The sequence below is a fragment of the Podarcis liolepis genome (genome assembly GCF_965112155.1).
Source record: "Podarcis liolepis genome assembly, chromosome: 8".
Lineage (NCBI taxonomy): Eukaryota > Metazoa > Chordata > Lepidosauria > Squamata > Lacertidae > Podarcis > Podarcis liolepis.
The window spans coordinates 17,112,279-17,138,019 of record NC_139560.1 but is presented as its reverse complement, the minus strand read 5'-3'; the positions used below and the strand labels follow the sequence as shown (position 1 = coordinate 17,138,019).

Here is a 25,741-nt window from a genome sequence, read left to right as displayed (position 1 = left end):
GGTTTGGGGCTGATGAGAGCTGATGTCTAACAGCATCCCTGCTCAGCATCACCTTTCCTTAACTTGATGTCTTCCAGATGTTTTGCACAAAAACGGCCATCAGCCTCAGCCAGCATGGCCAAAGCCAGAGATTATAGAGGTTGTGCTCAAACTTCTGAAGGGCACCAGTTCTGGGAAGGCTATGCCTCTGGCATGAGTAGACCAGTCCTGTTCCTGAGCAGAAAGGGGGAAAGGTTGGGGAGAACAAACCAAACTTGGCTTCGAGAGGGTAGTAGTCAAGAGGTAGCCTAAGCAACACAGAGGCATCAGGGCCTCTGCCTTGAAGGAGTGCGAAGTCCAAATGCTTGGATGTAAGAAAGCGTCATTTTCCATTTCCCCCCTGTATTCATCACATGCATCACTGTTTCCGTTCCACTGCTGTTCAGCTTCTGCCAAAAATAACTGTCTCACAGTACTCTGTGGCGAAATTATGCAATTTACACAGATAACTGTTGATTACATAAACTATGTTGTCTTTACATTATTCCACCCCATTCATTTCAATGAAAAGGAAACACAATACAAATGGAGGAATGTAATCAGTTATGTATCATTTGCAGATTGAAAGCAACAGCAGTGAACACCAATCGTATTCTCTGACTTGCTTTCTTTTCTAGAGATGGGGCAATTTGGCAACTATGACCAATTTCCTCTCCTGTTTCTGTTTCTGTCAGAATTCTCTGCCATCCCTACCCAAAGGTAAAGCAGCCAGACATTTTAAAGCACACTTTCCTGCGTATTTGGGTAGGAAAAAGTTAACAACGAAATTGTTACTAACACTGGAAAAGCAGTAAAATCGCTGTACAGAAACTTAATTTTGAAAAAGGGAAGTCTTTGGCATCTCAATGGAATCTTTTCTCTGCCAAAGCAACTGACCTGTTTAATGTAGGCTCCATGATAAATATAAGATTTAGTATGGGGCCAGGGAAATGTAATTCTTTTAAAGTCCAGCCAGGCAGGCAGTGGGAGTCGTCATGTGTAATCATTTCTGGGTTACTAGCAGCTTGGCTTTTCAAATTAAAGTCCAGATCCAATTGTGCTGGATTCATTAAAGAAGGGAGAAGACTCAGAGCTGCCCAAGGAGCACTTCCCTAGTATATCACACCTTAGGGGGAAAGCAATAAAAAATATTCTTAAGAAAGAGGGGGAAACACTGCAAGGATTCTTGTATAAACAGGGTAAAGGATGAGCTTCTCAAGGCCCTTCCAGATTGGTGTGAGGGCTATTTTTGTGAGTTTATTCTGCAATATGTCACTGATGCAATCATAGGACATTAGCGGTGGATTTATACTGGATCCTCTCCACATCATTCCGCTTTCTTAGTTGTTCCGTTATGCTTTCCCAAAGTTATTGCATGATTGCCATATGGCACGGCACTCTTGCACTATGGCAGAATGAAAGCGAGACATTTGTGATACGAAAAAATTACAGGATTTCAGCAGGAAGTTACAGGACATGCACTGATGGAGATGCACAAAGCAGTCTTTCCACCCATGGGGGTAGCCAAGATATATGGGGGGGGGGGCAAGGCTGACATCATCCTCTGTTTGGCTCTGTCTAGCTGATTAGGAATGAAATGTCCCAACAACAGTTGATTTAAATTACTTTCTTTTCACCCCAGGTGCTTGGAAAAATCTGTCAAAATCTTTCTGCAATTTCTACTTCTTCTTTTTTTTATTTACTTGATTTAAGGTGGAGCAGCTGCCCTCCCATGCTCCCCCTGTCTACACCCATGTGTCTACCCCAAATCCTTTCCAGGCATAAATAGTGTTGAAAGTGGGATTGCGTACACCAATGCCATCATGAGCACAAATAATCATGAATGCACAGTAAAAGGGACACCTTTAACCTTTGCAATGAAGAAAAAGCCATTACTTTGCAAATTAAGCTCACAGTTTGAGCATATTGCAACTCATTACCAAACTTAAAACCATGGAGAGACCTGGTCTGAACAAAGACATTGGATTCTTATCTCATTATACATGACTAAGCCATTTCTCACCTTCTCACCCCTTGCCTTTTCCTGTAAGACCTATTGCAGTCATTAAGAGTCGTCAACAGGCTCATCTCAGCTATCTGCCAATCTCCCATTCCCACCACCCTTCTGAGTAATACCCCTCCCCACCTTCTCACTATATAGAAGGATCTGGCAACTTCTGTTTCAGTGTATCTGAAGAAGTGTGCATGCACACGAAAGCTCATACCAAGAACTAACTTAGTTGGTCTTTAAGGTGCTACTGGAAGGATTTTTTTTAGTTTGAGCATATGTTAGCGAGTGGGAGGGTGGGGGAATAGTTGGGCATCTGCTGATGCCAACACAATTCTGGGGGCTTCCACCGTTGACTCCAGAGCCTCCTGACTCTTTTGTTCATCTTCCTTCCTTCTAATGCATTGCGAAAAAAACTGAGATGGTCGCCATACAAAACTGGAGGCAATTTTTAAAAGCCACTCAAATCAGAGAATAATTAGAGAGTGGGATAAAGTGAAGAAATACATGAAAAGATGTGGTTCCGGAATTGAAATATTAATAGAAAATGTGTAAAACGTTTCCCTGATGTTGGGAAAGATGGAGGGAACAAGGAGAAGGGGACGACAGAGGATGAGATGGTTGGATGGTGTTCTTGAAGCTACCAGCATGAGTTTGATCAAACTGCGGGAGGCAGTGGAGGACAGAAGTGCCTGGCGTGCTCTGGTCCATGGGGTCACAAAGAGTCGGACACGACTAAACGACTAAACAACAACAACAAAACGTGCAGGGGTAAGCAAGAAAATAATAATAGAATCAATTGAATAATTATTAAATTACAGTGGTACCTCGGGTTACATACGCATCAGGTTACATACGCTTCAGGTTACAGACTCCGCTAATCCAGAAATAGTACCTCGGGTTAAGAACTTTGCTTCAGGGTGAGAACAGAAATCGTGCTCTGGCACCACGGCAGCAGCTGGAGGCCCCATTAGCTAAAGTGGTGCTTCAGGTTAAGAACAGTTTCAGGTTAAGAACAGACCTTCGGAACGAATTAAGTACTTAACCCGAGGTACCACTGTATAACAACACAACAAGATGGAAGAAGCAAAATATTGAGATCACACATGGGTGAAGGGGAGTGGGGGGTAGATGGGAACCTATAATATCATTTATAATATAATTTGTTAATTGCATTGTATTTACATATAGCAAAGGGAAGCCTAGAGCACTTAGATATATTTTAATTTAGGTAATCTATGTAATAGGCTTATGTTAGAAAATGAATATGGATTTTGAATTTGATGTTTGGATTTTTTATTTTATTTTTTGCTTTTGAAATAATAATAATAAAAAAACCTGAGAGGGTTGCCATAAAAGGGCACAGATTTGCACAAAATGTGGCTAGGTTGATGTACAGATGCCGAAATCTGAATGGAAGCACAATAAATAGATCATATTGGGGAAGACTGTGTCCAGGTGGGGTGTCTCTGTTCAGCCTGATGCTCAGGTGTTGTGCCCTGTCGATGGGCCACTGTCAAGGCTTCTGCTCTTTCTTCTTAGGTGTCTTTAAACCACACTTGGACAGACAGAGGCCTGACCTCTGTAAAGCAGGATGTGAGGCCACCCTATTGCTGCTGCTGCTTGTCTGTCCACTCTTGAGCATCCAAGCAGTGGTGAGAGTGAGGACATGGAACAGCATCTTCCACTTGTCCATTTTTCTGCTCCAAGGAAGACTGGTCCCAAGAGCTTTGGCTTCCAGAGGAGCTGTTCCTTCAGCACCGATGGAGTTAGCTCAAACTGAGAACTTATTTAAGAACTGGAGGACGAGACCCTGAGGGAGCAGGCAGCCCCCCCCAAGGTGCTGTAGGACTCCAACTTGCATCACCCACAGCCAGCACTGCCACTGACCAGGATGATGGTAGCCCAACAACATCTGTGGGGCCACAGATTCCTTATCCCTGAACTGGGTCACCCCACAACGCTTCCTTGCATGAGTCGCTACATCTATGGCAGCAGCATTACTGTGCATTTGGTAATTTTATGCTTCTTTGGCTTGTGTTCCTTCAGCTGGCCTTTCCGTTCTAATATCCCAAGACCCTAATTTAAGGCTACGTTGGGTCTCCAGCCTCTCTGGTCTGTTTGCGCTGTTAAATTGCCGCACAGCTCACTAGAACAACCACTCCGCATTGATTATCTTTTTGTCTCACAATAGTGTCTCATTCCATAAACTGTGTCTTTGTGCGTCGGGAAGGGAGAGAGGCAATTAAAGAAGCATCTTGTTGTTTTGCTCGTTTTCAGTAGTTAATGATTCCACCGGCTTCTTTTTAAACGTTTCGTTCAATATTTTATTACTTATTGAAATTGAGGCAGTGTGGTAAATTAGAGCCCGTGCGTGCTATTTCGCTGTGCATGCTTCAGGAAGACTTCTGGGTTTATACAGAGTTTACAAGCTCCTTTTCCTTCCTAGGGCCCAAGGCAAGGATGACTGATGGCAGGAATGGGGAGGGGGGGCCCTGTGGCCCTACAGATATCAGTGAACTGCACAGTGGCAGAGCTTCATGCTCCAGCGCTGGGGGGGGGGGGGCGGAGAGCAGGTGGGGGCATGGCACCCAGCGTGGGCAGAGAGGCAGCCAGATGGCACCCCACCGGGATCGCACTGCTGGTGGCAGTGCACTCCCACCGCACTCCTCTTCCTCTGCCAGTGGGGCTGCATCTCCCATCATTCCTTAACCTTAGCCATGCTAACTAGGGCTGATAGGATGCAGTCCAAACATTTATGGGGTTGTGCATGGGGTTTCCCCAAACCTTTCTATGGCAGCAGGAGTGGCCAGCTCCCATCACCCCCAGCCAGCATGGCCAATGGTTTAATATATATTTTTGGCAGCCCCTGACAAGGCATGGTTTGTATGCCAGCATAGAAATAAGATGGAATGGGTTGCTTCCTTTCATTACTAGTTGTCAGATACTGACTGGGCAGAGGAGGGGGGAACAGTGGACCAACACCAGCTGATAACATGGCTCCCCAAATCAACACAGACTATGGAAACTTCACACTGGACTTCAAGCATCTGGCATTATGTGCCTCCCCATTCTTCCTCCAGATTCTGGGTCCTCCCAGATTCTGGGTCCTTGGTTTTCAAATGAGATGCAAAAGCTGCTCTCATCAGAAAAGAGATTTGGGGAGCCTTGTCATCAGCTGGTGTTGGTCCACTGTGCTTCATTGTCCAAGGTCAACACAGCCGTCTACCATGAGATTTTGGAGCACTTCATGCTTCCTTCCGCAGACGAGCTTTATGGGGATGCTGACTTCATTTTCCAGCAGGACCTTGGCACCTGCCCACACTGCCAAAAGTACCAAAACCTAGTTCAATGTCCATGGGATTACTGTGCTTGATTGGCCAGCAAACTCGCCTGATCCGAACCCCATAGAGAGTCTATGGGGCATTGCCAAGAGACAGATGAGAGACATGAGACCGAGCAATGCAGAAGAGCTGAAGGCTGCTATTGAAGCATCCTGGTCTTCCATAACACCTCAGCAGTGCCACAGGCTGATAGCATCCATGCCACACTGCATTGAGGCAGTAATTGATGCAAAAGGGGCCCAAACCAAGTACTGAGTACATATGCATGCTTCTGCTTCTCAGAGGTCCAATATTGCTTTATTTGCAGTGCTTGTTTTGCGGATTTCTTTTAATATTCTAATTTTCTGAGATTGTTAATTTGGGGTTTTCATCAGTTGTACACCATGATCATCACAATTATAACAAATAAAGGCTTGACATATCTCACTTTGCATGTCATGAGTCTATCTCATATAGTTTCACCTTTTAAGTTGAATTACTGAAATAAATGAACTTTTCCACGATATTCTAATTTTCTGAGTTTCACCTGTACAATGGTGGGCTGTGAAAGGTCCCAGTCCAGAGGCTGCAGAGGGGAGAAGCTGGGAAATATTGGAAGAGGAGCAGGAAGAAGCAGCAGCACCAGGGGAGAGACAGCAGACAGACTCAGTGTCTTTAGAAAGCATTCCAGACCCCCGCTTCTCCCAGAACCCAGCAGGCATTGAAAGTAGGAGAACAGAAAGCTCAGAGGCAGAAAGCTCAGCTTAGCCAATGTAGGGATGACGTATAATAGGAGAGACGGAGGGGGTGGGGGGCTTTACTCAGAGCAACACCATTATTACTACAGGAGCTCCTTTCTAAGCCCCTCTCTGTGAATATTGAATAAAAAGACTTGGTAATGTAATGGCCTGGGACTCGGACTCGAGCCAGAGGAGTCTCAGTCTGCACCGGATCCTTTGCCTCAGGCGGCACCTGAACCAAGTCTGGGGCCTGATTCTGAAGAGCCCCAGTCTGCACAGGTTCCCCTGCAACAAGCACCAGCTGGGCCGAGTCAGGGGCCTGAGCCTGCCCTGTCTCCAGATGTGGGGATTACCTTGTTGCCTCCAGCTGGGCAATCACTTACAGCTGCTCAACTACCAGTTGGGTCAGGAGAGGTTGAGGCGGCCTCTAGTAACCCACTGACATCTCCCGAGCTGCAGAGACTAAGGTCTGAGAGGAGGAGAGACCTGAGTACTCGCAGGAAGAGTGCTCACCTTTGGGCGAGACAGGGAGGTGAGTCACCGGAGAATCAGGACCAGCCGTTACCCCAACAAATATAAAAGGCTGTCGGACCCTGCCCCAGGTTGTTGGGAGCAACATTGCTGTTTATCAGAACCTGCTTGTGATCCTGTGCCTGACCCTCCCCAGTTTTCTGTCTCGTGTCCTGCCTTGGCCCTGCCGGACTGACTTCTCATGGAACCCTTGGATTCGGGACCAGATCTGGACCATGTTACTTGGGTTACCCCTGGGCCCAGCACAGGTAAGAACTCTCCTTTATCCTATTCTTGGCTGCCTACCATGGGGGGGGGGTCAGATTCCCTAAAGCCTGACACTAGTAGGGATGTTTGAGGAACTCAGTACTTGCGGAGAGTGCCTGGGGCAACCCAGTCCGGGGGGGGAGGAGGAGGAGGAGGAGGAGGAGGTCTCTCCTTTGCTTGTTATTTAATGAGAGGCTGGGGATCTGTGTGTCAGGGATGCTGTAATTGTGTCCAGAATTGCAGACATTGCAATGGACAGGGAGTAGGTAGGTGTTACTAAATGACCTCCAAAGTCCCTTCCAAGTATCTGAGTCTATGATGTGAACTGACTTGATTGGCATCTCCCAGACTAATGGGTGGATTGGAACTCATAGGGCAATTCAGACCTTGGTTGCTGAACAGTGAGGCTTTATGTAGCAACGGGATCATTACAGCAGAAGGTGTGGGTGCTGGAGGGGAGGTGCAGGATGGTGGTGGTTCTAGTTTGGAGCTGATATAGCGATTGGGACCAATGCTATCATGTGACAGTGGTGGGGCCAGCAGATCCCAGGCCAGCTGAGCCATCCTAGCCTTCAGGAGGTGTCGTTTTGGGGTCTTCCACTGGCAGCCTTCCTCCCACCTGCATGTTTGGTAGGCAGAAGCTCTGCATTGACAGAGTGATGCTTGAATCATGTTGCAGCAATGGCAGCCAGCTTAGCTGGGTGTAGGAATGGTATGGCAATTCAATCCAGTTCACATTTAAAGATGAGCTTACCCAATTTGCACCTTCTGAAACAATATGCAAACTGAAACACAGAGCCAGTGTGGTGTAGTGGTTAAGAGCGGTAGTCTCGTAATCTGGGGAACCAGGTTTGCGTCTCCGCTCCTCCACATGCAGCTGCTCTGTGACCTTGGGCTAGTCACACTTCTTTGAAGTCTCTCAGCCCCACTCACCTCACAGAGTGTTTGTTGTGGGGGAGGAAGGGAAAGGAGAATGTTAGCCGCTTTGAGACTCCTTAAAGGGAGTGAAAGGCGGGATATCAAATCCAAACTCTTCTTCTTCATCATCCTTCAAACTTTACACTTCTCTGAATTTTGCAATGCTGTTCTGCAGCCAAAAATGCATGTACTTGGGTATGTTCTGCACATGAATGCATACATTAGTGGAGACAGCATACAAAAATGCATCACAGTAAGGAAAATTGCTTTGCAAAAATGTGTGCATTAGACAAAACTGCATACATTAGGAGAATTTCACACTAATCTGGGGGCAAATTTTGACGAGGACTTAAAATATTGCAACCTGGTGAGGAAATGTGGAAAACTGAACTTAAGATAGGAAAAATAAGAAAATAAATTTGACACATTTTCTCACCCCTTGTTAGGTGGAGGTGTTCAACCAACCCCCGAGTAAGGGGGTGGGGCGGTTGGGATTACTCTGTTACTTATGCACTGACTTTTGCACTGCTTCAATGTAATACTCAGCACAAGAAAACAGAACAGAAGAAAGCCGCACACATTTTGAGAGAAAACACATTTTTAAATGCTTATTTATGAGAAAATACATTTCAAAATAGAATTTAAATACATAATTGCAGACTTTTTTAAAATAAAGAATATTAATATGGAAACAGAATGGAAAGGACTTATGGATGAACATACACAAAAGTTGTAAGGAGAGGAAATGGATTAAATCACTGATTCCTAATCACTCGTTCTGCAATCTTCACAATGCTTCGGCCATTGTGTTTTCAATGCAGTTTGATTTGGGGCCAAAGAAAAGCCTATTAACCCATCTCGTTTAGTAGCCATGGACCCATCAAATGACTGATTATTAGTGCAACCCAATAACTTCAGTCTCTTGGGTCCTGACAGAAAACACAGCCTGGTTTCTGGTCTGCCTTGGCTTCAATTTGAAGGGTGACCGCGTAGAAATGGTGAGTGTCAAATAGAACTTCAGTAATTTTATTCAAAATCTGTTGTTTGTCTGCAGCATCCACTGTAGGAGACAAACACAAGGAATTAATGGATACAGTGCACATCTTGCAGTCCTAAGGACAAGAGTTTGTCGAACAAGGGGTGGGGCTCACAAAAACTAGGCGGCTTCCAGACTGTTGCTAATCTGTAGGGAAGAATTCAAATTCAGGTTAAACAATTAAAGTGTTTTTGGTACACTTGGGAAACAAAGCTGCTTAAAAGAAGAACCCAGGCTTTTTGCATTAAGGAAACTGACAGGTAAATGCAGTGGAAATGATGGGATAACAATTATTTGACGTGACATCATATAACCTCCCCACAGAAAAATCAGAATGAATGCACAATATGTCATATAAACTCCCCACAATCTTTGTGCAAGACAATCTGGATAAATGCTCAGTAATCGTGGATGTCATAAAACTGTTTGTGAACAAATCAGGACAAATGCCCAGTAAACAGGACCCTAGGGACTTTCAAGTGTAACTTTTCTTCTTTCCATTCCCTTTTTTCCTGGTCAGTATAATTATCATCTTCGTATCTCAGACAGAGGGCTCTGAGCTCGAGAGAGCTGTGGTGTCAGGGACTGGACTGAAGAGGAATGGTGGGGCCCGCCCCCTCTTCTCCTGAACCCTCCTGAGAACAGGAGGATAGTATAGATTTAGAACAGTGGTTTACAGAAGGGCATAATGCCGAGGCTGCAGAGGGCAGAAGCTAGGAAATACTGAAAGGAGAACAGCAGGAAGGAGGAGAAGAAGCACCAGGGGAGAGACAGCTGACAGACTCAGTGTCCTTGGAAAGCATTCCTGGAACCCTAATTTCTGTAATTCCTAAGACCAGATGGGCATTGAGGGTATTAAAACAGAGAGCTCAGAGTCAGAAAGCTCAGATTAACCAACGCAGGAGTGATGTCAAATAAGGGAGATGTAGGAGGGGTGGGAAGACAGGAGTGCCTGGTGTGCTCTGGTCCATGGGGTCATGAAGAGTCGGACACGACTAAACGACTAAACAACAAAGGAGGGGTGGGCTAGGACGCGGGTGGCGCTGTGTTCTAAACCTAGGGCTTGCCAATCAGAAGGTCGGCGGTTCAAATCCCTGCAACGGGGTGAGCTTCCGTTACTTCTGCCAGCCTAGCAGTTTGAAAGCATGTCAAAGTGCAAGTAGATAAATAGGTACAACTCTGGCGGGAAGGTAAACGGCGTTTACGTGCACTGCTCTGATTCGCCAGAAGCAGCTTAGTCATGACCCGGAAGCTGTACGCCGGCTCCCTCTGCCAGTAAAGTGAAAACTGCAACCCCCGAGTCGTCCATGACTGGACCTAACGGTCAGGGGTCCCTTTACCTTTTAGGAGGGGTGGGACTTTACTTGGAGCAACACCATTATTAGGGACAGCTGCATTCCTTCATCATTCTCTGTAAATTATTGAATAAATTGCTTGGTAAGGACTTTTATCATTTCTCTGATTCTGGGCTGCCATCGTGGGATTTGATTCCCTGTGCCTGATATGTGGTGTCCGTTCGACCCCCTAGCAAAGGCTACCTTGTGGCTAAGATTTGAACTTCTGGCTCACAGCCTACACTCAGGTAGGCTACAATTACAAGCGCATAGAAGGAACTGCCATTTGATGTCAGTGGGACGTATATTCTGAGTTGGGACCATAAGATCCACAACATTTTTTTTTTTATCTTCTTGCGTACCCTTTTTAAAACAACCAAGCAGTGACCACAGATAAATAGTGGCCTTTACTTCAGCTTGACCTCATTTCACAAGAAAACGCTCATTTTTTTATTTTACAGAAATGTACTGACCTGTGACGATGTGAGCTGATAGGAGTATCTGATTCATTGTCAGACACCAAAGATGAAGGCTGTGAACAGACTCCACTTTTTCTATTGCTAGAATTCTCTCTTTCACCTCATCATAGGGAAGTACCCCTGGGGACCCTGTAGAAAAGCGGGTAAATGCCTTTTTTATTTCCAAATACAGATTCCTACAGTTAAAGAGAATTTTTAATTTCTGAGCTTGTCCGTGTGTTTACCAAGCCAATCAAATTTCTTCCCATAGTGGAAAGAGAGGTATATCCACACCAACCTCATTCACCATGCATATGACGTTAGAAGAATACACACAGCCCCACCATTATTTCTGCCTCCCTTGTTATCATTGGAAAGTTTGTGCAACCCCAATCTTTCTATGTAAGGGCTTTGCATGTTGCACTGCGCATCTGAGAGAGAGGGAAGGAGAGAGGGGAAGAGAAATAGCCCACCAGTACAGCATGTGAAAGACCACCAGGCTGCATACATATGTGAACTGGTCCTCCTTTAAAGTAAATTAAGGGGGGGGTGTTCCACAGTGAAAGGGCAGGTTACTTTGAACAGGAGGCTTGTTCAGAGAGCTAAGAGAAACCCCAGAATGGTTGGATCAGGTTAGATAATCAGACCAATCAAAGTTCTGGCCAAAGGATGATGCAAACAGCTTCTGGTCTGCTCCTTCACACAGCTCAGTTGCTTCTAGATATCTAAGCAAAACAATAAGAGCTCTGCTGTTGACCTCCTAGGTTTGGGTCTGCTGGGTATTTCCTGCACCCCACGTTCATTGATATCTGGTGGGACAGGAGGAATGTAATAATGAAATCCCATAATTTTTGAATGAATGCATAGTCACGCTGAGGCTTATGCCACCAGCAGTCCTAACCATGGCCATCTTCATCAGATGAAACTCCCTAGAAAATCAGGGAGCTACCTGGACAGCCATTAAGAACTGGGGATACTGACATGTTTACATGATGTTTTATTGTTGAATTCAATATTTAGATCTATGCTGGTTCATACTTTGATATTCTGTGGGTGGCTTTGCTCATGAATGGGATGCCACCTGGACACCTCTGATGTATCTCACTTTGAGGTTCATCATGCAAACAAGGTGGGATAAGTAGTAGTGTAGATATAAGGAAAGAAGGAAGGAAAGAAGGAAGGAAGGATTCTACAGGAAAAAAGTTGCTCTACAAACAAAACACCTTACCTTCCATCAGCACAACTGAAATGTCCCGTAAAATAGTGAAGGTTGTTGCCAGAATAAGTACAGAAAATACAAATGTGCAGATAGGGTCGGCTATTTTGTATTCTGGCTAGAAAAAATAGATATTCAGTGAATAATAATAATAATAAATAATAATAAACCTTTATTGTCACTACACCACCTGTATGCAGTGAAATTAAATGAGCCCCCCAATACACTCAATCTTGTTCGCACTCTGTGTGCTTGTTGGAAGTCAATTGCATCACTATTTTCTTCCATTTAGCAGCCCAATGATAAACCACTTTCTGTTAACAAGCACTTAAAAAAATGCTTTGTAATATAAAATTTGCTTTGTAAACCAAATGCCTTGTGGTTGTCATCACAGGTTTGTAAATAGGTTGAACCAGTTAATAAGTATTAACCATACTGGAACCCAGAATTTGGGGTCTGTTCTCTCCACCCTCACCCTCATAGCAATGTCAGTAACAGAGGTGGCACTTTGAGGAAGGAAGTCAGGACAAAATGACTCAGTGCAACATTGGCGGTTTAATAAACAACAACTAATGATTGAGCGAGGCCAGATCCACACCATGCCTTTAAAGCACTGCCATATACCTTTAATAGTCACAGAGGATCCTGAGAACTTTGGATCCAGAGGTCAGCCTCCTTAATAGACTTCAGTTCCCAGGATTCCTTGGGAGAACACATATAACTGTTAAGATAGTATAAGGGTGTAAATGTATGGTGTGGACCTGAGTGAAATTTTGCAAGACAAGTTGTGGGAAATGAGACTTTGGCATTCCCTCAAATGGCAACACACCTCCAGTATCTGAGGCAACATCCCTCTCAATAGTTACACTCGTGCCCTCTTCAGGCTTCCCATAGGTTGGCCACTGTGAGAACAAAATGCTGCACTGCATAAAAATGGGACGTGGTATGAAAACAGCTGCATGCTTAATTGCTATGGAGGTGAGTCAACTCAATAAAACTGACCTTAAAGAAGATTATAAGTGCACTGATTAGTACGCTAAGGCTCTGGAACAGATCTCCGATGGCGTGGACAAAAGCGGCTCTTATACTGGCATTGTTTAACACTTGCTCTGAATCCGAACGTCTGCAGTGATGGGCTTTGTGGCCGTGGTGAAGATGCTCCTTCCCCTTTGGGTGCAGGGTGAAGCTTAATCTGCAAGAATCACACGAGCAAGACCACAATCCCCTTACCCCTTTGCTTTTCCAGCACATCATTGACGAAGCTATTAAAATCAGGTTCCGATGCTCTATGTTTTCTGGTTTCCATTCAGCTGTTTTTTAATGTGCTGTTTCAATCTTTAATTTGATTGTGTACACCACTTTGGATTTTTGTTCCTTTTTAATTAGAAAAGCGATATATATTCTAAAGGTCAACGGAACCAGAAAAACCCCTACACTTTCTTTACAGTCTTTGCCAAATGCAAAAACATCAAACGCACATAAAAACAAGTTATTGGAATCGGCATAACACGTACAATTTCTGCACGCTATGATATATAATTGAAAACATCCCATAGCTATATAATTCTCTCTCCTGTTTCTTGAGCATATGAAGCAAATATCCTCGCAGTTTGTAATGCAGGCAGATGAATTGGTGTCAAACAAGTTTTTCTATTATGAGTGTGGCCAAAAGCTATGTTTAAATACCCTGATTAGGCAGTTGCGGTTATGGGGATGAGTTTGGGCAGACAAGTGCATTCGTATCTTCCTGTCTCCCTCCACAAGACTGTTGGAACACTTGTACAGTGGCAACTTGGTTCCCAAACTTAATCCGTTCCGGAAGTCTGTCCCAAAACCAAAGCGTCCCAAAACCAAGGTGTGCTTTCCGATAGAAAGTAATGCAAAATGGATTAATCCATTCGAGACTTTAAAAAACAACCCCTAAAGCAGAAATTTAACGTGAATTTTACTATCTAACGAGACCAGTGATCCATAAAATGAAATCAATAAACAATGTACTGCAGTCACACAATCAACCAATCAGTAGCTGAACTGGGTTCCACACAGTCACAAAAACAAACAAAAAGAGCCGCAAAAACAAAAATGCAAAATAAATAGCAAAAACAGACAGACCTCAGCGTAACACAACAGAAGTGTGGCACTCAAATCGGAAGTGTAACACTCAAAACGGAGAATTTTTGGCTTCCGAAAAATGTTTGCAAACTGGGACACTTACTTCTGGGTTTGTAGTGTTTGGGTTCCAAGTTGTTTGAGAACCAAGGTACCAGTGTACGTTGTGGCCTCCCTGCTCCTCCTTTGAATCACCTACTTTTCCCATGAAGCATTTGGCTTACGCCCCTGATCCTCAAATTGTAATGAAGCCTAATGATGTTTAATTGTAATTGCATTTCTCCCTCCCCCCTTCCCTTCCTCTGTTGTCTTCCCAGTTGTCAACATTTAGGCTGTAAGCTCCTTGAGACCAATGCCATTCATTATTTCCTTAATGCTATTCCAAATGATTGCAGTAACATTTAGATAACAACTAGGCCCATGCATCTAGACCAGACAAATCTCAATTGAGCTGATTTGGGCTGTTCTGAGATTTTTCTGGAATGGGTTAAGGCTGGATCTGCCTGGATCCTAAGAATGGATCTGCATGGATCGGATTCACCCAGAGCAACCCAGAGCTGTCAAAAGGGGTGGAGGATATTAAACATCTGTTTGGGCAATGAGGCAGGGGGAAAGATGATGATGTAAGAGAGACATCCATTCCTTGTTCCATGCTTCTCCTTGCTGCCTGACCCAGGGGTTGTGGAAGTTCACCAATTTGGTTCAGCACCTGGGTCAGGTGAGACATGGCATGTTCCAAAATAAACTGGGGACCGATCACAACTGCTGAATCAGGACTTGAAGCAAACCCAGTTTGTCTTACACAGCTCTTCTTTGTGTGAATCCGACATCTTGGCACCCCTCCCCTGAGCATCCCAGCCCATTCCAGCGATGTCAAAATATCCAGCTTAGTTGAACTCTATATTCTCTTGCAGTTTTCCCCTGCTGAAATATAACCGCAGAACCCAGCTAGACTTTTAAAGGGGGGGGGGGGGGAGAGATTGCTCATGATAACATGACATTTTTCTCGACACAGTAGCATTTAAGATTAAAACAAAAATAAAGGACCACTTACATTATGTTGGCTATTACTGCGCAGGCAGACGTAATGAGCATGACTGTACTTTCAATTTCATAATGTGGGTGCCACAGCCTCATGACGGCTAAAAACGTCAATATGCCAGTCACCACCCAGATGACGATAATTGACAGGAAAGCGCCAAGGATTTCTAGGGATTCAAATAATTGTTAGGATAGTAGGATAACTAAAATATTTTTCCAGTGAAAAACTGTCCGTCCACCCCCCCCCAACTGGATGTAGGGCATATGATCTTCTACCTACACTATAGACTGGCGCTGGTTCGACTGCGCTAGTTCTGGTCTGACTGCACTGGCTAACCAATTAGTTTCCAGGCCCAGCTCAAAGTGCTGGTTTTGACCCATAAAGCCTTAAACAGCTCAGGACCGCAATATCTCAAGGACCACCTCTTTCCATAAGAACCTACTCAGACCCTGAGATCATCTTCTGAGGCCCTTCTTCATGTGCTGCCTACTTGAGAGGTCTGGAGGATGGCAACAAGAGAAGGGGCCTTCTTTGCAGTGGCTCCCCATCTGTGGAATGCTTTCCCCAGGGAAGCTTGCCTGACACCTTCGTTATACACCTTTAGGCACCAGACAAAAACGTTCCTTTTTAACCAGGCCTTTGTTTGATCTGATTTACATTCTATGCCCCTTTGAAATGTTTTTTGTGAGGGTGGCTATTGGATTGTTGTTATGCATTTTGTGGTTTTATATCTTGATTTTATTCTGTGAACTGCTCTGAGATCCCCGGGTATAGGGCGGTCTATAAATTCAATAAAGAAGAAAGAGGAGGAGGAGGAGGAGGAGGAGGAGGAGGAGGAGGAGGAGGAGGAGGAGGAGGAGGAGAAGTTGTTAATGGTCATTCCATTGCACCAGGGAATCCTGGGATATGACGTGCTGTGAAGAAGGTAGAATTCGCCAACAGAACTCCTGATTCCCAGGATTCCTTTGGGGAAGTCATGACACTTCATTCATTCATTCATTCAGGACCTCCCTTTTATTGTGCATTCATGATGATTTGTAGACATGATGCTATGGGGAGGTCACACATGATTCTGTACTGGTTGTTACTGCAAGAGTTTCAAGGCAGACATATTGCTTCATTTCCAATCAGTACATGTCCCATTAGCTTTCTGCTGAAATTCTTCATGCCACAAAGGTTTTGGGGTTTGTTTTATGTCTCTCATTTTTTTTTACACTGTAGTGCAAAGGTGTCCTTCCAGATAGCAGTACAGTAATAGGGTAAAAACGGAGGAAGCATCGCACAACAGCTAACAAAGTGGAATGATATGTGAATAGTCCAGTACAAATTTGCCACAAATGCAGTATTATTAGGTATATCAATGGCACGTTGCAGAATATAGCAGCAAAAAACCCCACATCTGGTGGAGGGGCCCCCAGTCATTCATAAAAGCAACCTAACAAGGACCCCAAAGCAGTCCACATAAAATTATTCAGAGTAGTTTGACAGTGATTTCCAACTCCCACTTGCTTAACAATAGTAACAGTAAAAAAAAAAGGAGAGAGACATTTTTGTCCTTGAAATCAATCTGCTCTGAAGAAGAAAGCTTCGGGGAAAACCAGGAGTTAATTTATTTATCACATGATGGTGAGCTCCATTCTGACACTGTGGACAAATTCCTGGACTAAGCATATGTTCAGAAGCAATCTGTTTCTTAATTCCAAGGCTCTGGAGATCCTCCTGAAGCCTGAAATAGCCCCAATGAAGTTAATAGACATGAACTTAGGTTTATTAATTTCAATGGGTCTACTCTGAGTAGGACCTTAGTTGGCTACAACCCGAAACATTTTACAACCTGGTGTCCTCCAGTTGTTTTTGGACTAGAATTCCCATCATCCCTGACCACATTGGTCCTGCTAGCTAGGGATGATTGGTGTTACGGTCCCAAAACAGCTAGAGACCCAAGCTTGAGGAACCCTACTCTGTGCTGATCTCGGCATCTGATCCATTGTTGATAGGGATTGCTTTTCATAGTTTTCACATTGCAATAACGTATGGTACCTGCTCTGTGCCATCCATAGGTGAATCTCTTACTGGGGGGTTTAGATGACAGCCACAGAGAAAAGATGCTGATCAGAAAGCTCATCAGGTCCACCATTACATGGGATGCATCCATCATCACAGCAAGGCTACCTGCCATGTGTCCACCTAGGTCAAAGCAATGATGATAGTTACTCAATCCAAGGAAGGAAGCAAAAATTCAAAACAGACGGCACACAAAAGACAGTGGTAGCATACCCTCCAACGTTCCCCAGACGAAAATAGGGATATTGTGTTCCACATCAGTATCACAGCTTGAACCTTTCCTCCTGGTTGATCAAGTACAAAAGTTATTACAGGAAACAGTGGAGTTTTTTAAGCGTAGGAATCTTTGAATTTATGTATTGTGGTTAGGAAAGCCTGAAGGAAACAGAAAACCCCCAAATCAATAAATACAACTAACTAGCAGTGATACTGATGTAGAATAGAATGCCCCTATTTGCATCTGAGGAACGTTGGAGGATATGTGATAGTCTTTTTGTCACTCAAAACTTACATAGTTTTACTCAGGAGTGGCCACTGCAGGAAAACCTTTGGATCCACTGCAGACCGCTTCTCCCCTCCATCCTCACTCAGCCTATCCTCCCCCTCAAGATCCAGGACACTGTATCTTCCAGATCTTCGAGACAGAGACAGGACAAGGAATGTGGACTTTACAGCACTTTCTCAGGGTTCCTTTCAAGGCTTGGTCATGGGCGCCAGGAGAAGAAACAAGAACAGCACAGAGGAAGATCACCAGGGACAGGAGGCACCCTGGGATTGGTAGTGGGTCTCCTACTGGGGTTTGGGCCTCTCAGCTGGTCCCTACAAGGCATGACTGATGTAACTATTAGATGGCTGTGTGTGTGTGTGTGTGAGAGAGAGAGAGAGAGAGAGAGAGAGAGAGAGAGCGCCACTGTGTCCTTCAAACCAGAATCTTTCCATCCTCTGGTTCACATTGGCTTAGGTATTGTTGAATCTGACAATTGGGGTTTCTCTCAGTTTCTCATTTTTCCAATCTTTTTTTATTAATATTTTTATTAAAGATTTTGATTTACAAAAGTGTTTGCAATGCCTCTCTTGTATTCCCCCCCCCATGTAACATTTTTACAAATCAGTTTCATTTGTTGAGACATTAGGAAGAAAAGGGAGAAAGAGGTGGAGTGGGGGGGAGATGGGTAGGGGTGGGGTCGGGTGACAATGTTTCTATTTTAATTACTATATGTAGGGCTTGGTGTCAGTGTTGCTTGTGCAGGTTCTTTGTTGTTCACTTGTGTTCCTTTGGTGGTGAGAGAGGTTGGGGTTGGCCTAGGGTGTAGTTGTTCATTTGTGGTTGGCTGTGGTGGTCTTTGTTTTCATGTGTGAGTGGGGTGGGTGTTTTGGATCAGGTTAGCCATCATTTTTCCAATCTTAAAGTCAGTTCTCCACATTGCCACGTCCACGTTGTAGTTTTTTTTGTTTTTTTGTTTGTTGTTTAAAAAGTCCTTATGAAAACAACATTGATCCAAACCGTAGCTTAGCTCCAGGTGGTCCAGCAGCAGCAGGATCAAGGAAGGAGCAAAGTGGCTTTAGCTCTTTTTGCTCTGTGCAGCTGCACGCTTCCTTGTCCACCTGAAGTAATAGCTTTGGTGTAGCGTTGTGTGTGAGATCCAGACCACTGTATCAGTTGTGTTTGCCCCTAAGAGCAGGATGGAAGGATAATTTCTTCTCTCATTATTTTAAAGACAAATGCTTCTTTCAGATTAGCAAGTCTTTATTGCTTTGTGATGATGTTCCTACCAAATTGTTTCCGAGATGGAGCGTTATTCACAGTGACTTGTTTACTGCTTTGTGCACTAACACAGCAATGGGAACTGTCAGTCACGCAGTGGTCAATCATCCAGCAAGCACTGTCTAGACTGATTTTGAAAATAAAACAGTTTCATCGTTGCAATGTCAAAGAGACTGCTGTCTGTACTAGCAGTTAATACGTGTTTCATCAGAGCTTAAAGTTCTGCAGCAAAAAAAAGAGCCCTGCTTAAAGCTGGCACAACAACAATTTAAACGATTTATAAACTAGAGATGGGGAAAACCTTGTGTTGTTAACAACTATTATTATTATTATTATTATTATTATTATTATTATTATCAATAATAATTTATACCCCGCCCTCCCTGGCCAAAGCTGGGCTCAGGGCGGCTAACACCAATAAAATAAAAATAAAACATAATAGGGGGAAAACAAACCAACCAACAAACCAGTTTATTAAAATACGGGTTAAAATGCAATTTCAAATGAGGCCTCATTTTAATAGTAGCCCATAAATCAAAACCATAAGGGGAGGGAAACATAAGGGTCAGACCAAACCAAAGGCCAGGCGGAACAGCTCTGTCTTGCAGTAGATGCTCCGATTTTTGAACCTTTTTCGGAAGCCGAACATCCTACGCGGCTTCCACTTGAGTGCAGGAAGCTCCTGCAGCCCATCAGAAGCTGGACCTCGGTTGCTGAACATTTCAGAAGCCAAACGGGCTTCCGGAATGGATTAAGTTTGACAACTGAGGTTTGACTGCACTTCCCATTTACCTCGATTAGAGAGGGTGTGTGTGTGTGTGTGTGTGTGTGTGAGAGAGAGAGAGAGAGAGAGAGAGAGAGAGAGAGAGATTTAACAAGAGAAATAGTGAACTCCCACCTACGACTTCCGTTATCATGAAGATGCAGCAGATTGTCGATGCCAGGTAAAGCTTCTTCTTGGCTTGCCGCTCCTCTCCCTTTCTCTCCTCATAGGCTTCTGAGTGGTTATGGCAGTGATACCTTGAAACCAGCTCAACGTTTGCTGATTTCTCACTGTGGTTCTCTTTGTGTGGATTATTCCTTAGTAGATCAGTGTCATGTGTGAGAGAGGAACAAGAAGCGTTTGTGAATTCAACGACTTTCTATTCTCTACACAAGCCTTCCCTCCCTCTCCATCATTTCTGTTCCAAGAAAAGCCACATTCTGTGAGCTGAATAAATTACCAAGTCCTCTCCCCAGTCGCCCAGTAAGCCTTGCCAGCCTGCCACTGGCACCTCAGTTTTCACCAGGCACTGACCACCAGGTGCACCAACTCTGGAGCGCAGAAGTGTCACTCGCCCCCTCAATACAGGTGAAACTCGAAAAATTAGAATATCGTGGGAAAGTTCATTTATTTCAGTAATTCAGCTTAAAAGGTGAAACTAATATATGAAATAGACTCATGACATGCAAAGCGAGATATGTCAAGCCTTTATTTGTTATAATTTTAAGTTGAATTACTGAAATAAATGAGCTTTTCCATGATATTCTAATTTTTCGAGTTTCACCTGTATTTCTTAGGAGGCTGCTTAGCTCCCCATTATTGAGGGGGCAGAAGAGGCTGAGTCACCAAGCTGAGCGTGGCACGACATCAAAGGCAGACTCCTCCTGAGTGTGAGAGAGGAGGAGCTACAGCCATTGAAGCTGCACAGCACTGGGCAAGGTCTGTTCCCAATGACACGCCTCCTCCCGACAGTGTGCACGCGCCACTCACCACATGCGTGATTTCACACTCACGCTGCGCCCCCCCCCAATCTTCAGCCATGGTGGCACCTCTGCTGACGACACATTTTCATGCTCACCTTTGCAGCCACAAAGACTAGAATTGTGCTCCTTTTAAACCAAGGGCAGGCATCTGAGATCCTTAGGATACAGGTTATCTGCCAAGTGAGAGAGATTCTCTGCACACGAGAGTATGGAAACGTGGGGTCCATATTTGTGAAATCACAGATTTCCAAGACTTTGGGGATCAGGCTGCTGGTTTAGATTTCTTTCGTTAATTTACTAGCCTGCTTATCTTAAGAGGTTTTATGCATTCAGTGGGGGCCTTGAATAAATTACACGCCAATAGCATGTAATTAATGTGCTATGCTGTGCGACAGTAAATTTGCTAGGCTGACTGAGTAAACATCCCACTCTGCTCTCAATTCGATGAATGAGTTATTGGTATTACAGTGGTGTGGCTCAGACTGGTGGCGCAAAATACATCTGTCTGAAGTAACGAAGAGTGTGTGTCAATATTCCTTGGATGTGACCGTGACAAATAACCAAGGTGGCTACAATTTGTTTCTTTACTTCTATTTATATCAGGCTTTCTCACCTCAGCCCTCCAGATGTTTTGAGACTACAATTCCCATCATCCCTGACTACTGGTCCTGCTAGCTAGGGATCATGGGAGTTGTAGGCCAAAAACATCTGGAGGGCCGAGGTTGAGGAAGCCCGATTTATATGAATCACACCCTATGAAGCCTCTTGAACCAATTTAACACTAAAAAAAGAATAAAGTTAATAGATTTATTGCATATCTTTTCGGCCATAGCTCCTCCCCCAGTTTACTTGGATGATAACAGGGCAATCATCTGTAAACTTACTCAGAAGTAGGTCCACAGACTTCAGTGGGGTTCATTCCTAGTAAACTATATATAAGGTTGCAACCTAACTCTAAATCATCTAGTTCACTATAATGGCAATCCTATACACACTGACCTGGGAGCAAGGTCCACGGAACCCACTGGGCTTACTTCTGAGTAGACATGTGAGGATTGTGCAAAATATTTGGGAGGAAATGTATTACAGGAAAAGGGAGACGGAGCCAAGTTTGCAGCTATCTAAATAATTAGCTTTAATATTTATACTTCAGTATTTTGTAGGATAACAAAAGTGGCTTACAATACAGTAGGATAACAGAATATATCAAGTAAGTTAAACTTGTAATCCATAACTGAAAATGAGTGAATCTGTCAGTTTTGGTTTCTCCCAGCTTCATTCATAAGTTCTGTTCTCACATTTCCACATCTGTTTGTGATTTACTTATTTTTCAAAGTCCTCATGAAAGTTTAGCAGCATTTTAGGGTGTATATTCTCCTAATATACACATCTAAGTATGCAGTTTTGCCTAATATACAATTTTTAATATGCCTTTTTGCATCCTGTTTTCACTAATATATCCATTTTTACAGACATTTTACCTCAGCATATGCAGTTTTCTACACCATTACTTGATTGGAGAACTACATTGCAAATTCAGAGAAATGCAAATTTCAAAGGTGCGCAGTGTTTCAGTTTGTGTATTGTTTTGGAAGGATCAAATTAGGTAGGCTTACCTATCAGCGGCAAACTGAATTGAATTCCACTGCCGTGCCTATCCACAACTTATCCCACATTAACGAGAATGTTCTGTAGTAAGTGATGCTGCAGCTTGCAGCAAGTCTAGAACCAATAATGTTTAATACTAATAATAATAATAATAATAATAATAATAATAATAATAATAATAATAAATATGCCACACATCTGTCTGCATTGCCCCAGCCACTCTGGGCAACTTCCAGCAAATTATAAAAGTAACAGTAGCATCTTTAGAACATGCTTATCTTGATATTCTGCAGGGAGTAAAGCAATAGTATGAAACAGGAATGACATGGTTACCTGGGAAGATCTATGGTGTACCTCTTTCCACCTCTTTCATTCACAAGGGAAGTCTTTTCGGCACCCTTTGCCATAGTTGTCATGGTGGCCAAGTTTATCCCAGATGACGGCTGTGTCACTCTTTGGATGCTGATGAGGAATTAAGATGGTTCTTGTAGCTCAAGAGAAACGGCTGCGAAAGTTTCCAAGGTTAGACCTCTCCTGGATCATCCCCAGGGACCCAATAACTGCTCAACTGCTGAGAGCATCTCTGTTTACCTCCTGGGATGTAAATCTGCTGTTCGGTCTCTGTGCCTTGAATGCCTTCCTGCTTCCTGACAGCCCCCAACTGACACAGCCAAATGCACAAGATTTGCTGACTCAGGTTCACTCAAACCCTTGCAACAGGTGGCCGCAGAACAGTGCTGGCTTCTCTGAAACAGCTAATCAGCTGTTCACCGCTTAGCAGCTACCGCCTGGGTCATTTGACCTGCATGGACAGAAAACCATTTAAGCCTGAGGATTTCATAACAGATTTCTCTTGTGCTTATGCATTACTTGCTCCAAAAGACTGTTTGTTATTCCAGTTATAGGCTCTGTGCAGGATCTCCACGTGTCCTACTTTATAGATTTGAAAGTGTCCTCTCTTTGAAGAACTGTCCAAATTAACCCCAGTTTAAACTGACTAAGCAGGCACCCGGTCACAATCTTCCCCAGCTCCCTATTCTATTCCCATTTAAATTGCATTTTATTTATTTTCTTATTTATTCAATTTATGTTGAATCAGAAGATCCCAGGGCGGTGTACAACATTAAAAACACATTACAGAACACCAATGATAAGAACATAATAAAAACCCATAATGACAGACAACCTAATAATAAAATAGTCACCATAATAACAGACCTCTCTCCTCGACACTTTCATGGGCCACAGATAGCCATAGGCTTGGGTAAAGAGGAAAGTTTTTGCCTGGAGCCTAAAGACATGTAGTGACCATGGCTACTGGGACGAGGGTGGCACTGTGGTCTAAACCACTGAGCCTCTTGGGCTTGCCGATCAGACGGTCACAGTTCAAATCTCTGCAACGGGGTGAGCTCCCGTTGCTCTGTCTCAGCTCCTGCCAACCTAGCAGCTTGAAAGCACACCAGTGCAAGTAGATCAATAGGTACCGCTGTAGCGGGAAGGTAAATGGCGTTTCCGTGTGCTCTGGCTTACATCATGGTGTCCCGTTGCACCAGAAGTGTTTTAGTCATGCTGGCTACATGACCGGAAAGCTGTCTGTGGACAAACGCCGGCCCCCTAGGCCTGAAAGTGAGATGAGCGCCGCAACCCCATAGTTGCCTTTTACTGGACTTAACCATCCAGGGGTCCTGCCGTCCAGGGATCTGCCTCAATGCTATACTGAGAACACAAGTGGACTAAGCTGGAATAGGCTTGCTTTCCCCCTCAGTTTACACCTGCCCCAGTCCCAGTAATACATACCAGGACAGCCCCTCTTACCAATGATCAATTAATGGATAGCAGCTGCTTCATTCTGGATCAATTCAGCATATACTAACACCACTACTGGAGCAGAGACCAGATTAACAGAATGACCCAGACCTCACTGGCAGGGGGTAGAAACAGCCATGGGGGGCACCTGCAGCCAGAAGTCCTCCTTTCACCTCCTTTGGCCAGACAAGACCCCTCTGCCGGAACTCCCCATGCCCTGGAGGGTTGGCATATTGACACCCACGCTCCCCACCCCTCACAATGCTCACCCAAGCACTAATTCTAGTGTTTACTGTGCAACCATTGCAAAGTGTCTCCGTGCTAAAGGGTTAATGATAGGCTTTGTGACATCACTTTGTGCCCCCTGCGTCAACAGGGTCTGGGGTGCTCTGCCCATCTGGCCTCCGGTCTGGTGACGCTGTTATGAAAAGGGAGGGTGGGGAAAAGGCTTTGTGACATCATCACAGTCGCTAGGACATCTTCAGTGGACAAGAATTGCTGCAGGAAGACAGGAAACACACACACACAAATGATACCAAGCCAGCAATAGGTTGGGAAGATAAGCAGTAGTAGCCGGGGCATCATACTGACATCAAATGAAGTAAGCAAGTTGTTGGAAAGGATTGTATTCCTGTCAGCTGTCCTCTCTTTGTCCTGTATAATGAAACAGGCTGAGAACTTGGGAACAGATTAACCCTAAGGGACTATTTTCCACCATATATATCCCTGCCTGGCAACTGCACCCTCAGATGAGGCACTGCTGAGAGTACCTTAATCTGTATTAGGCACTGGGCTTTTTAGTGCTGCAGCTCCAGCCCTCTGGAATCAATGCCCAGTTGAAATTAGACAGGTGGCCATCATCACGAATTTGCAATACCAATGGGCCTGGTGCCTGAAGCCAGCTCCCCACAGAGCACATCCTTGGAGATCCTGCCATCTTCCATTCTGTGGACATGATCAAGCCAGTGTTGATGTTGCTGAGACAGGAGTGCGAACACGCTGGGAATCTGGGCTTGGGAGAGCACATCTTTCTTTGAGACTCTGTCCTGCTATGTAGTGCCCGTAGAACCATAGAAATGAATGGACCTGTGTTCATTATATTCACTCATTTCAATGGGTCTGCCCCAAGTATGACCAGTGCTAGATACAACCCTTAGTTGCTCTTTTCATTTTGCAGCATGACCACAACAGATGTTCTCTCATTTGTTTTCATTTTTATGATGTCTGGAATCTGCTGAGGAATTAAGTCTGTAATTAGGTTGCTTACAATATCTCTTGGATGCACTTCTTTTTCTTTGGGGATGGGCTCTTGTTAGTAAGAACAGAAACATTCTGGCAGCAAAAAAGAAAAGGCAGAGGTGATGTTTAGCAGATAAGCGATGAGTAGGAAGGGACCTGGTTTCATGTTCATCTTAGAGCCAAGTCTCCAAGCTGACCTCATGGCTACAACATCAGCCTGATTATTGTCAATACCTCTGCCTTGTGTAACATCTCGCCTGATTAAAGAGTATGTTTCTACACATCTTCCTAAGCCCTTTTCTTTTTCTTTTTGCTGGTGGAACTTGGGGCTCAGAGCAGAAGAACAGCCCACTAGATTGAGAAGATGGCGCCTGAAGCAAGTCTCCTGTGAGCCTCACCAGAGTGAGTAGGAGCTTTTAAAAAACAATAAGGGGAAAAGACACAGTCCCGGAAAACAAGCTTATATCCCAGCCAGATAAGGACTTCGGGAGTCACTGGACAGCATTTTGAACATCCTCCCTTCCTTTGAGGCTC

General features: G+C 44.3%; 1 protein-coding gene across 8 annotated transcripts; it reads right to left on the bottom strand.

Annotated features, from left to right (window-relative positions):
• Nucleotides 1–8,364: 8,364 nt before the first annotated feature.
• SLC30A8 (solute carrier family 30 member 8) lies at nucleotides 8,365–24,221 on the bottom strand. 8 transcript variants are annotated; one of them, XM_083516904.1, is made up of 10 exons: nucleotides 23,960–24,220; nucleotides 22,754–22,964; nucleotides 22,496–22,624; nucleotides 19,707–19,888; nucleotides 17,020–17,166; nucleotides 14,992–15,145; nucleotides 12,831–13,020; nucleotides 11,841–11,946; nucleotides 10,628–10,762; nucleotides 8,365–8,844 (listed from the first exon to the last, which is right to left on the bottom strand). In XM_083516904.1, the coding sequence occupies exons 3-10, from the start codon at nucleotides 22,576–22,578 to the stop codon at nucleotides 8,699–8,701; spliced, it is 1,143 nt and encodes a 380-aa protein (XP_083373030.1). In that variant the 5' UTR covers nucleotides 22,579–22,624; nucleotides 22,754–22,964; nucleotides 23,960–24,220; the 3' UTR covers nucleotides 8,365–8,698. The 8 variants fall into 8 exon arrangements, with proteins under 8 accessions (XP_083373030.1, XP_083373035.1, XP_083373034.1 ...); XM_083516909.1 differs by lacking the exon at nucleotides 22,754–22,964 and having other exon boundaries at nucleotides 22,517–22,624; nucleotides 23,960–24,221; XM_083516908.1 differs by having other exon boundaries at nucleotides 22,517–22,964.
• Between the last annotated feature and the right edge of the window lie 1,520 nt (nucleotides 24,222–25,741).

Bases quoted from the DNA above. Each gene is read 5' to 3' on its own strand.
- SLC30A8 (XM_083516904.1), bottom strand. From the start codon at position 22,578: ATGACAACTATGGCAAAGGGTGCCGAAAAGACTTCCCTTGTGAATGAA. The intron at 10,763-11,840 runs GTAAGGTGTTTT...GCTTTTCTACAG, and splicing joins TTCAGTTGTGCTGATGGAAG to GGTCCCCAGGGGTACTTCCC. The intron at 8,845-10,627 runs GTCAGTACATTT...TGTCTCCTACAG, and splicing joins ATCAGCTCACATCGTCACAG to TGGATGCTGCAGACAAACAA.